Below are 13,508 nucleotides of genomic sequence, written 5' to 3'. Positions count from 1 at the left end.
CTGAGAACCGGGACTTATTTTCGCTCAAGAAGAGTACCGGTACTCCATTAAGCAGCAGGGCTCAGGCCCTGAAGTACGGGTACGTGCAACAGATGGTGCATGTTGAGGTGCTGCTCTGTCTGGCAACAGGCAGCTTGTGTATTTCTGTGCTGGGGTGCTCCTGCAGTGTTAGGTTCTCATCAGGCGAGCAAGCCCATTGGGATCAAAGGGGTTCAGACACCCCAGCTCCCCTCCCCCATCTTGAGGCAACCCGGGATGAGACAGTTTACGGGGCACGCACACAGCCGCACCGAGTATTTCACAGGTCTTTTAAAGACCAATTACTTTTTAATTAGGCTTTGTTGTTTCTCACTCCTTCTTAGAGCCCCTGCATCTCTGCTGCCTATTGCTGAAAGAATTAGCATCCCCCCTCCTGAAATTTGACTCAAGTTGCGGCTCTGGTTCTCATTGGCATCGCAACAAGAATGAGGATATGGTCAGAGGTGCCAAGAGTGGAACTGAAGGACCAGGGTCGAATCCCGACGTCCGCTCATCATCCTGTGGTTCTGGACAACTCCCTTAACCAGGGGTCTTAAAAAAGTAAGCTTTAATGCAGATGTTCTGATTGTATGCAAATCGCTTAAATGCCCATGGCCCAAATTTGCGCAATATCAAACTGCCAAAAATAAGGCTCTGCACGTATGACATAGAAGATGATGCTTGCCATGTCTCTTATGTAAGGAGGCAGTTTGATTTTGCGTGAATTTGACCCATGGGCATTTAAGCGCTTTACATGACGATCAGAGCATTTGCATTAAAGCTTACTTATGTGGCTATTATTAAATTACTGGCTCACAGACACGCCCCTAGACACGCCCCTAAATACCTACCCGGTCTAATTAGTGAGAACCTGTACTTCTAATTTCCCATTTAAAGCACTGCACCTACCTGAACAGCAGCTTCCGCATCCACACACCATCCAGAACTCTCCGCTTGACCAGCCTCCTGCTAGCTCACGCACCCCGTATCCGGAGAGCTGGATTCAGTAGTCACACTTTTTCATACCAAGTTCCCAAAGCATGGCACGATCTCTCCCTACATATTAGATCCTTGAACTCAAAACTTAGCTCTTTATTAAGCCCCAGCCTGGACCCGGCATGCTACTCTAGAACCAGGATACTCCTCGGGGAGATATGAGCGCCATACAAATTCAGCTAACATAACAGAATGTTGCCTCTTTCCTTTTATCAATAACTGCAGTTCTGATGGATACATCTGCCAGTGGATTCCTCACCTTGTGAATATCTCCTGCGCCAGAAGCATTCGCACATTTTTTGTAGCACTCCACGCCGACGAGGACGATCTCACAATACAATGGCTCCGCTCGTGGCTCCGCATGACGTCACTGGAGCCATAAGAGAGCCTCGTTGGCGAGATGACGTCAGTTCCCTTTTTTCTGCGCCGTCAACACTAACTGTTTTCTGGGACTCTCCGTACTTGTATTGTTACTTTGTATTCTTGGCTTGATCTTCTTGTTGCCTTTTTAGAAAATGTCTTCGAGGAAGTCAGGTTTCAAGCCCTGTAGAGATTGTGGGGGTCATATGTCAATCACTGACCCCCACAAGGACTGTGTCTGGTGCTTGTTGTCGGACCATGATGTCGAGGGTTGCTCTTGCTGTCGTAAGATGAACCCCAAGGCTTTAAAAGAAAGAGAGGCCAAACTCTTTATGGCGAAGATGAGAAAGGAGAAGAGGGGTCGGAGGAGATCAAGATCCAGGTCGAAGTCGTCATCTGTTCATGCTTCAAAGCCTAAGAAGCACAAGAAAAAGAGGAGACACTGCCCCCGGCGCCGTTCTGACAAGGATGCGGTTCCGAAGTCAACGTCGCCGGCTCCTCGACACTGGAAGGACTTTGTTTCACCAGCGCATTCTCTGATGCCGATTCATTCTCCTATCCCGGTAGATGTAGTTCCAGTTCCTAAAGAATCTGTGGCTCCATTGGCTCCACCGTCTGCACTGGGTGGCCCGAGTCCGGTAATGCCTCAATCAGAGACTGTCCCGTGGGCCTACCCACCTTTCCCTGGCCCGGGTACAGATCCCTCGCATTACTTAAATGCGATGTATGGAATCTTCGCTAGAGCCTCGTACCCTTCTGGAGCGCCTTCGGGTCCCATGGGTCCAATGGCCTTTAACCTGGGAGTTCCTCGGGCTTATGCTCGGGCTCCCTTTATGCCATTCCTACCTGTGACTCCGTCCTGGCATTTTGCAGTGCCAAAGACATCGACGCCGAATCCTTCCTCTCCGGCGCTCAACTCCCGTTGTGCCTCCGGATCCAAGTTCGATGCTGGCTCCGGATCTGTCTGAGTCGCATCTGGCACCGCCGACGCCGATCCCGAGGATGAGGTCAAGGCGAGAGGCGCAGAGGCGCAGAGGATTTTGGAGGAACAGTGTTTCCAGGAGGAAAAGAAATGGAGGAAGGTGAGCTTGAGGAGTCGGAAGACCTGTTTGAGGGGTTGAAGGAGGCTAGTGGACTCGATACATCCCGGAGTGGGAACTTTCTCCACCTACAGATGCTCCTTCTAAGGATGTGGCTCCTTACCACACAGTGATTTGGAAAGCAGCAGAGCTTTTAGATCTGCAACTTCCAACGACTGAATTTAAGTCTAACATTCTTACTGAGGTACTGCATTCTCCTTCTACTGTAGTAGAGCCATTATTGCCCTTTAATGATGCCATCACTGAGCCGGTGTTCGAAGTCTGGCGTAAGCCCTTTTCAGCTCCAGCAGTGTAGAAGTCTGTCACTAGGAGGTACAGGACGGCTCCAGGAGACCCGGATTTCCTTTCATCTCATCCTTCTCCTGAGAGCCTGGTGGTGCAGGCTGCTTGTTCCAAAAAATCATCTGGGGCCTTTCCTCAAATCCCTGGGGACAGAGACTCTAAAAAGCTTGAACAGTCTGCTAAAAAGGTCTTTTCTTCAGCAAGTATGGCCCTAAAGTCCGCAAATGCCACTTGTCTATTGGGTTGTTACATCCATGCTCTTATGGACTCCGCGAAGCAGCTTGTTCCAAAATTGCCTGATGAGGACAGACTGAATTTTAAGGAGGTTTTGGCGGATACTCAGGCTGCTGCACGCCAAGTTATACAGAGTGGTCTGGACACTGCGGACTCGGTTGCTAGAATCATGGGCTCTTCTATTGCTACGAGGAGAAGTGCTTGGCTCTGGTCATCGGCGTTCTCTCCTGATGTGTAGGCGACTCTTCTTGACCTCCCTTTTGATGGCTCCAGGCTGTTTGGTGAGAAGGCCGATTCAGCCTTGCAGAGTTTCAAGGACAGCAAGGCCACCGCAAAGTCTTTGGGCCTCAGGTGCAGCCTAGGGGCTATGGCTACAGAAGATTCAGAGGTTTTGGAAGGTCGTCCTTTCGGTCCTACAGGCAGCCTCAGCTGCAGCAACAGCAGCAGAATCCTCTGTATAAGACCTACATAGGCAAAAACAGAGGACGTCCACGAGGTTGTCGGCCCTCCTCCTTCTCCTCTACCTCCCCACCTATTGCCAATACAGCAAAGCAGCGCTAGATCCACCATCCTGGATCATGTGGGTCCTGTAGGGGGTCGGCTTACCCACTTTCTAAATCTTGTGGGAAATGGGTATGCCCTTCCCTTTCGGAAATTTCCTCCAAATTACCCTCTTTACCAAGGGGCATGTTCGGAGGACCATCTTCTACTTCTGCAGGAGGAAGTCCTTACATTGCTAAAGAAAGGTGCAATAGAGGTGGTTCTGGAGCGGAAGAGGGGTCAGGGATGCTACTACCGGTATTTCCTGATTCCCAAAAAGGATGGCAGGCTACGTCCAATCCTAGATCTCAGGATCTTGAACCTTTTTCTGAAGCAGGAGAAATTCAAGATGCTCACCCTTGTGCAGGTTCTTCAAGCGCTACAACAGGAGGACGGGATGGTGTTCATCGACTTGCAGGATGCGTATTTTCATATTCCTATCCTGAAGTCCCACAGGAAGTATCTCCGTTTTATGTTAGGGTTGCAACACTATCAGTTTGTGGTTCTCCCGTTTGGACTTACTACTGCACCTCGAGTCTTCACCAAGGTGATGGCAGTGGTGGCAGTGCATCTCAGGAGATTGGGGATTCTCGTTTTCCACTATCTGGACGACTGGCTGCTCAAAGCGGAGTCGACAGAGAAGGTGCTTCATCATCTGCAGGTGACAACCCAGCTGTTGTTCAAATTGGATTTCTCAATAAATGTGCCCAAATCACACCTGGTGCCCTCTCAGCCCAACCTGTTCATAGTGGCGGTACTGGACACTACTGTGTGTCGAGCATTCCCACCTCCACAAAGGATTCTCGACATTCAGGAAATGATCCCTTTATTCTACAATGGAGCAGTCGTTCCAGTCCTGGAGGTCCTTCGCCTGCTCGGTCTGTTTGCTTCCTGCATTCTGCTGGTCACCCATGCACGCTGGCACATGAGGGCACTCCAGTGGTGCCTCCGCAGGCAGTGGTTTCAACACGATTGGTATCTCAGGGAGTCGATCAAGATCTCCAGAGACACTGCAGCGGATTTGTCTTGGTGGAGAGTGGAGGGCAATCTGTCTCAAGGAAAGACCTTCCATCTTCCTCCATCGTTGGCCACAGTGACAACGGATGCATCCACTCTAGGTTGGGGTGCTCACCTGGGGGACCTGGAGATCAAGGGTCTTTGGTCACCAGAGGAAAGGTTGTTTCACATCAACCTTCTAGAGTTGCGGGCAATACGTTTGGCACTCAAGGCCTTCCTCCCCTCTCATCGTGGTCGGTCAGTTCAGGTCCTGACGGACAACACTACCGCGATGTGGTATGTCAACAAGCAGGGAGGAGTAGGGTCGCATTGTCTCTGCAGAGAGGCTCTGCATCTCTGGTCCTGGGTTCAGGACCACCAGATTTGTCTGATGGCAAATCATCTGCCCGGAGTTCTGAACGTGTATGCAGACAGTCTCAGTCAGCAGTTTTCTGCCGACCACGAGTGGAGGCTCCATCCGGAGGTGGTTCGTCACGTCTTTCGGACATGGGGAACTCCTCGGGTGGACCTGTTTGCCACTTACGAGAATGCTCACTGCCCGTCATTCTGCAGTCTCCAGTATCCGATGCAGGGAGCTTTGGGAGATGCGTTTCAGTTGAGTTGGGGCTCACAACTCCTTTACGCATTTCCTCCCATACTTTTGATTCCTCTGGTTCTGAGGAAGATTCGCCAAGACTGAGCCCAAGTCATATTGATCACCCCAGATTGGCCAAGAAGGGTGTGGTACACAGATCCACTTCACCTCTCGTGGCACCCTCCGCTCCGTCTCCCTCTCAGGGCAGACCTCCTCTCGCAGTCGCAGGGGCAGGTTCTACACCCCCACCTCCAGAGCTTGCACCTTCATGCCTGAAGATTGTATGATGCAACCTGGACTCTTTCTCTCTCCGTACTGACGTGGTGGATGTTATTTTATCGGCTAGGCGACACCCCACCATGTCTATCTATTCCTACAGGTGGTCCAAATGTGTCAAATGGTGTGGAGAGAAGTCTGTTCACCCTTTGAGGGCTGGTTTATCTGACATCCTTCAGTTTGCTCTCTCTCTAGCCCAGCAGGGCTTTGCTGTGGCTACTTTGAAAGGCTATTTATCGGCTTTGTCGGCATTCCTTTGCTTGCCGGATCAGCCGTCCTTGCTCAAATCGCCTGTTGTGTCAAGGTTCATTAAGGGCCTTACTAACAAATCTCCGCCCACTCCCTTTACTGTGCCTCAATGGGACTTAAATCTTATCTTAACCTTCTTGATGGGTTCTCCATTTGAGCCCCTGCACAAGTGTCCCTTGAGACTGTTGTCCTTTAAGACAGTATTTCTTGTAGCCATTACCTCGGCAAGGAGGTTAAGTGACCTTCAGTCTCTGAGTTTGAAACCCCCGTTCTTGACCATTGATGCTGAAAGGATGGTACTCAGGACCAGGGCTGCTTTTCTGCCTAAGGTGTTAACTCCCTTCCATCTAGGGCAGTCCATTACCCTTCCTACCTTCTATCCTCCCCCTCACCCTTCCAAGGAGGAGGAGTGGCTTCACTGCCTGGACCATAAAAGGTCGGTGAGTTTTTACCTCGATAGGACTAAAGACTTTCCTGTGGAGGACCAGCTCTTCGTGGGCTTCATTGGTCGCACGAAAGGCAGAGCGGTGCACAAGCGCACTCTTTCCAGGTGGATTATCTTGTGCATCAAGATCTGTTACTCTTTGGCTGGTAAGGAACACCCAGATGGTAATAGAGCTCACTCTACCAGAGCAAAGCCTTCTAATTCCGCCTTGTCTAGAGGTGTTCCTGTGGAGGACATTTGTAGAGCGGCAACTTGGGCCTCCCTCCACACTTTCGCAAAGCATTACTGCTTAGATTCCGAGGTGAGGAGGGACGGACATTTTGCGCGCTCCGTCCTGCAGGACTTTTTGGTATAAAAGGGTGGACACCCTCCTCCGGGCGGGGGGGGCTGCAGATCTATACATCAGAAGAACAAGTTACTTACCTTCGGTAACGCTTTTTCTGGTGGATACAGTATCTGCCTGTGGATTCCTCACTGACCTTCGCTCCTCCCCGTTGTCCACCCTTGTATACCTTTAAAAGTGACAATGTTATAATGTCTATCTGTTACTTTCATAGGAAGTGTATTATTTTATTTGCTTTCCTGCATTCATTTCACACTGTGTATTGGTTTAAGTACTGTGTACTGTGTATACATTATATTTGTTGCGCGTCCGCCCATATGCCTCTAAGGCATGGAAAAAAAGGGCGTAACTGACGTCATCACGCCGACGAGGCTCTCTTATGGCTCCGGTGACGTCATGCGCAGCCATTCTATTGTGACGTCGTCCTCGTCGGCGTAGAGAGCTACAAAAAATTTCCGAATGCTGCTGACACAGGGGATATTCACAAGGTGAGGAATCCACAGGCAGATACTGTATCGAAGGTAAGTAACTTGTTCTTCTGCACATTAAGCGGCTCAGTGTGTCAGCACAGTTACTTCTGTCCTTTCTTTTCGCAAGATTGGGTTGGTGGAAGCGTGAGTGTGCACATTACTTAAAATGTGGTGCACGCTCACATTGTCCCAATGCTCTCTCGCTGAATTACACAGTGAGCTGTAGTTCACTTTGCTGATGTGTAGCAGTGCCTCATAATGCAGGGCAGCAGGTGTATGGCTGTCCATTTCAGTGGAGCATATAGGCATGCTCCGTGCAGCAGGCACGGGGAACACAGAGATGTGATGTACTTATTTTGTAGTGCATTATGGCCGATGGCACTATTCTACTGGTTGGTACGCGGAAAATATGTAGAGCAAATAAAAAGTAGGGATGAACTCCACAGTTGGTGCTTGATGGGAAACAACGCGAGATTGTGCTACTAAGCGCCCCTGCTCAACCTTTTAATTCTCAAAACAGAACAGCGACGGACCGCAAGAGCGTCATTTTACCCTTCTTATTTTCAAACGTGTAGGCTTCATAAATCACTATCTTCCTTGTTGTTTCACCTCCTAGTTTATTTTGTGTATCTATCATTGATAAATGCATGACCGAAGAATTAATTGTTCTTCGTTCCACAGGTACTCAGAACTACAGCGGTTTAAGTGTATTCAGCGTCTCCCCAGTAGAGGGAACCATTGATCCAGGGAATAGCCAAGAATTGACTGTCACTTTTAGCCCAGACCACGAAAGCCTGTATTATTCAGACTGCCTCAGGGTGGAGCTCGTCAGCAAGGTAAGAATATGATGCCCTCAGCTTGTTCGCCAGCCATGCGCTGTGCCTTTGATTTATTTCGTAAGGTGGCACATGCCGCCTCAAGACCTCTTTAGAGTCTGTGAAAGTGATTTAATGTGCTTGTAACCGTGTATAGTCACGAGCGGCCCTCGCGGAGCCGCTCGCAAGTGTTTCAGGAGGGCACATCACAGCTGTGTTGAAGACGCCGCACCTCAATGACAAGGATGGGCTATCGTTGTGGAATACACATTTCATTTCTCTAGGGAGTGTTGATGTTTGTATAATAGCAGTGAGATGCTGGCATTGCCATTTGAAAAGGGATCCCACCCTCTCTGCCACTGGGCTGGTGAGCCCTTGACGGCTTACAAGAAGAAAAGGCAAAAATGAAGAACTACATTTTCTTTTGCATTTCATAGATCTGGGGAGTGGCGCTACGACATATCATCTGCCAGTCCTGAATTTTCAGCCAGGATACTGCTTCATTGTGTGGCTTGTAGTTTTGCTTTTAACTTTGTTATTACGGGCTCAACCCCCGATTAGGCACAGGGGCGGTTGGATAAAATGCTAGAAGTGACCGACAGTGTTATGCATGTCATGGAACCACTTGTTTGCGAAGTTTAAAAAATTCACAAAGTCGTGTAGTCCATTAAAAAAATTGCTTGTTTCACACATAAAATCAAAGTAAATTCTGCTCAGATATTTTGTGAAATCTCACTTTTTTATTCAAGACATCCATTGGCAATTTTCATCATGTTGTCATTAGTGTTGTAGAAGGTTTTATACGAAGATTCACACACAAAAAAAGAAAAAACGGGTAGCAGCAGGCAGCAGCCTTTCCTAACACAATAGATAGCTGGGGACATCACACGATTCTGTCACACATACGTAGCTATACAGCACATGTAACAGACATACTACAGAGGTCGTGAGTGGAGACAAAGGACGTTTCTATGCTCTTTGTGACAAGTATAACACTCCCGGGAGATACAGCACAACCTCTGGTGCAATTACCATACATTCATGTACTCACATTACTGTGGCGACTGGTGGAATTCAAAGGGGGGGGGGGAGGTTGCCTCCTGAATACTTTTATTACCTTGGAGCTTTTCACTTTAGTATATGCGTTTATATCTCTATATTGAGAGGCATTACAATTGTTAAGAAATGCCTTTCAATATAGTGAAATAAACTGATGTACTTAAGTGAAATGCTCCCTGCATGTCAAAAGCAACCAAGCAACTGGAGCACTTTTGCATATGTAAGTCTGGATACGTGCATCCTGAACTCACATATTTAAAAGTGCTCTTTTTTAGGCTTTTAATATGTGGGAGCATTTCACTTTACATTTGGTTATATCACCATATTGAGAAGACATTTATTAAAACTGTTAATAATAAGTGAAAGGCTCCTGCACATTAAATGCATATAAAAGAGGTGTGTATCTTGAACTAAAATATTTGAAAGTGCTCTCTTGTATGCTTTTTTGTTTGACGTCTGTTTTATTTTCGAAAACAAGAAAGGGGCAAAGGGTCATGTGTACACAGCGTTAAGCCTACAACCCATTCAGGGCCGGCCGCGTTATTTTGCAATTATTTCCCAGCATAGAAACCAAAAACTATGAGAGGTCAATTTAGACAGAGCATGTCGCCTACAACCCTTGTTGGGCCGGCCGCGTGGTCAAGGATGTGCAGCGATAACAACTTATTGTAGGGTTTCTTGAGGCCTGTCTACAAGCAATAACATTAAGAATAGTGCAATTCAGGTCTCGACATACACAGCGATAAGCCTACAACCCACTTGGGGCCGGCCGCGTCAATTGCAAATGTTTCCAATGTAGGCTCAGACAACAGGGAACCGATGACGAAAGGGTATGTCGCCAACCCGTCGTGGTAGGCCAACTGCTTGTACTAGTAGATGCGTCGATAAGGACAGATTGCATTACATTTCAGGACCCATTAAAAGAAGAACAGTAACATTATAAACATGGGCGATAAGCCCCTACAAAGTGGATAGTGAGAGACAGACAGAAGCAAAGCAGAGATAAATGGGGAAAGGAAGGATGGGAGACAGAAACAGCTTTCTGGGGAGGCGAGTGAGCAGACGATAGATAACACTCAGCAATGACCAACCGGAGACACTGTGTAGGCCCCAGTGAGCGCGCTGGAGGATGGGAATTATAATCAATCTGGGCATGGAAGAAGCTTGTTAGGGTTTGGCAGGAGCAGGGCATCCTCAAAGAGACGCAGCACTCTAAGCTTGACAGGCAAGTATTGTTCATGTTCTATTTTACAGAGGTGCTGGACCAGGGGACGCCACACAGCATTAAAACGGGTTTCTCGTAGTTGCAGTCGAGCAGTGAAGAGCTCCATAGTTAAAACATGCCACAATCGCACAAACCAAGCAGCAATCGTGGGCGCCTCTGGCCTTTTCCAATAGAGTGCAATGAGTTGTTTGGCAGCCCCAAGCATATGTAAAGCTATGGTCCAATCGCTGCTCGTAAATGCTTTCAAAGTGGCAGGTTTGATGCCCAAGAGGATCGTGGCTGTGGAGTCAGGCAGAGGGAACCCCAATACCTCCTTGATGTGACTAAGGACTTCCTTCCAGAACAGGGTCAAGAGCGGGCAGGCCCACCAGATGTGAATGAAGTCACCAGATGCATTCGAACATTTCCAACACAAGGGGGACGCGGCAGGGAACATATGGTGCAACCAGACCGGCGTATAGTACCATTTTTGTATTTCTGTATTTAATCCAGCCTTCCGCAACGCTCGGTGCCGTCAGAAGCTCTCCCTGGTGAGGGGAACTGGGGCTGCGAGCTATAGAGCAATTGTAAGAATCAGATACCTGAATAGCGCAATTTTAAAAGTGAATCTGGAGCGTTTTTATTTCTTTTTAAAACCGCCTGATTTTTCATGTGGGGGACACCAGAATAAGGGGAATTGTAAATGTAGGTACTCTGACACCTCTACACACCTTACTGTTGTTGTTCAGGCCAGCCGCTTCTCAGCCGAATCCCGGCGGCGGTGGGCGCCATCTTGAGTGTGGCAGGTGGGGACAGCGCTCACGTCGGGCCGTCCTTCCCACCCTCCTGCCTCCTATTAAATGTGCACGGCGGCCAGACGGCGCAGCGGGCTGGCGCAGCGGAGGCGCCGGACGCGCTCCATAGCCGCGCCTAAGCCAAGCCCGTCTGTGCCCGTCCGTGCCAAGTCCGCGCCGAGAGCCGGCCATACTGCCCAAATCCTCCCAATAATCAGGTACAATTCGAATGATCTACTTACAATACGACGGCCAACTGCCAGCCATAGTTGTAAGGATCATTCTCCCATCTACCATCTTTGGGGCCCTTTCTCGTGTCGCCGATGTAGATGGTCCTCTCTGACGCCCACCAGCAATTTACTACGGCAACCCCCCCCAATTTCGGGAAAACCACCTTCCTTCCACTTCGGACTTATTAATGCAAGATCTCTAGCGTGCCACGCACAAGACATCCATGACCTTGTACTTTCTCATGATCTCGAGGCCCTGTTTATCACCGAGTCCTGGCTCAATGACTCATCTAACCCAGATCTGGCAATTGCCCTTCCCCCTGACTTTACCATCTACAGACGGGATAGACCAGCTGGCAGGGGAGGCGGGTTAGCTATCATAATTAGAAAATCCTTGAGGTGCCATACATTTGACCTGGCCTCCCTCAAGGACTGTGAGAGCATAGGTTTTGTAATCCATATTAACCCTTCTACCTCCTTTTCCGGAGGCCTTGTCTATCGCCCTCCAGGTAACGCTACGCCCTTCCTAGATTCCTTGGATGAAACCCTTGGATCCCTTCTGTCCCACTATCCCAACTTCACCCTTCTCGGTGACTTCAATCTTCATTTGGAATCCCGCGTAGACCCTCACACTCTCACTTTCCTACAATCCCTTGACATCTTTGGTCTCTCTCAACTAGTCATTCCCCCCACACACCGGGCCGGCCACACACTAGATGGCATTTGCTCAAATTCAATCACTCTAGCTGTAGCCCCCCCTATCCCACAAATTTGGACTGACCATTGCTTTATACCCTTCTCAGTCCTGGTAAAACCCATAGCACAACCGAGTACCAAGAATACCCCCCCAACCTACTCGACCAACTGGAAGAAAGTAGCGGATTCTATTAAACTCCACCCTCAGCTCCCCACCCCCCCGCCCACTATTGTTGGAGATGTATCACAAGACTCCATAAATTTTCACACCTGGATCAATCGACTTGTTCTGGCCAATTCTAATTCAACCCACCTAAAATCTACTATTCACAAAAGAAAACCCAATGCCCCCTGGTATACCCAGACCCTTACCGATAGTCACCATAAGTGTAGGGTTCTTGAAAGAGAGTGGAGGAAAACCTATGATCCTTCTTCCAGAACCCGATACACCCAACAGAGGAAACAATACCTGTCTCTCATAAAAAACGCAAAAAAGGAGTTCTTTTCTGCAGCAATTGAATCAGCCAATCAGAAACAACAGACGATTTTCAACATTGTCAAGTCCTTCACCCATCCCAAGGCCCTCACAGTGGAAATCCCCCCATCCCAAACCCTCTGTGACCAAATCGCCGACTTCTTCGTGGAGAAAATCAATAATATTCGTCAGGATTTTCCCCCCTCTTCCGGCCCCCCACAAGCTGCCACCACCAATTTGCCCCTGCTTGGTAATTTTCCAACAGTGACCTTGCTCCAAACCCAGAAGGCCATTATGTCTTGCCGATCAGGAGCCCCCACAGATTCATGCCCCCCTGCTATCCTCCACCTTTTCATCGAGGCCGTCAACCCTCTCATCAATTCCATTGTTAACCAATCCCTCAGCTCAGGCACCGTCCCCGCAGAATGGAAGAAGGCCATCGTTAAGCCGCTAATGAAAAAACTAAAATAAATCCCCCACAGACCTTTCCAACATGCGCCCAATTTCCCTACTCCCGGTACTAGGCAAAATCACTGAGCAAATAGTACATGAGGAGTTAAAAGCATTTGTGGAAAATAACCACATCCTCCACCCACAACAATCTGGTTTCCGCCCCGGCCACTCCACTGAAACTGCCCTGATCGAGCTATCCGACACCATCAAGTTCTTGCAGGATGAGGGGAAACACGCTGTACTCATCCTGCTCGACTTGACTGCCGCGTTTGATACCATCTCCCATGACACCCTCATTTACAGAATGCGCGAGATCGGTGTGGCAGGTACTACACTGAAGTGGATAACGTCATTCCTCTCCCAAAGGTCCCAAACCGTCTCACTTGGCCCCTTTCTCTCCGGTGAAAAAACCATTATATCAGGGGTGCCCCAGGGGTCTATCCTTAGTCCCCTCTTTTTTAATATCTACATGGCCCCACTGCTCGCCCTGATTGAATCCCATGGCATCCTAGTAACATCTTATGCTGACGACACACAACTCGTCGTCACCTTGGATAAAAAAACACCGGATGCCGCTTTGAGATTCCAGAATTGCCTCTCCCAAGTATTTGCTTGGCTCAAAAACAACCATTTAAAGTGCAATAGCGCCAAAACGGAAATCATACCCTTAGGTAAAGACATCTGTTTTTCCCCAAAAGATTGGTGGCCTCAACATTCGGAAGCTCCTCCCAGTGCAGTCTCCTCGGCCCGCAATCTGGGCGTACAATTCGACTCTTCCCTCAGTTTTGACGATCATGTGCGCATCACGGCGGGATGCTGTTTTAACCTTATCAGACAACTCAAGAAATTCTTCAACTTTCTCCCTATCTCTGCCAGGA

At 48.8% G+C, this 13,508-nt stretch overlaps 1 protein-coding gene across 1 annotated transcript in view; it reads left to right on the top strand.

Moving 5' to 3' along the window:
• CFAP74 (cilia and flagella associated protein 74) overlaps nucleotides 1-13,508 on the top strand; it is a 1,328,338-nt gene that overhangs the window by 1,120,150 nt on the left and 194,680 nt on the right. The window contains exon 36 of the mRNA XM_078642456.1: nucleotides 7,586-7,740. Within this exon, the coding sequence (XP_078498582.1) occupies nucleotides 7,586-7,740 (155 nt within the window). The remainder of the gene's footprint in view (nucleotides 1-7,585; nucleotides 7,741-13,508) is intronic.

This window comes from Lissotriton helveticus, chromosome 5_1, assembly GCF_964261635.1.
Source record: "Lissotriton helveticus chromosome 5_1, aLisHel1.1, whole genome shotgun sequence".
NCBI classification, from domain to species: Eukaryota; Metazoa; Chordata; class Amphibia; order Caudata; family Salamandridae; genus Lissotriton; species Lissotriton helveticus.
The sequence above is the reverse complement of the archived record's forward strand: the minus strand, read 5'-3'. Positions and strand labels throughout refer to the sequence as shown.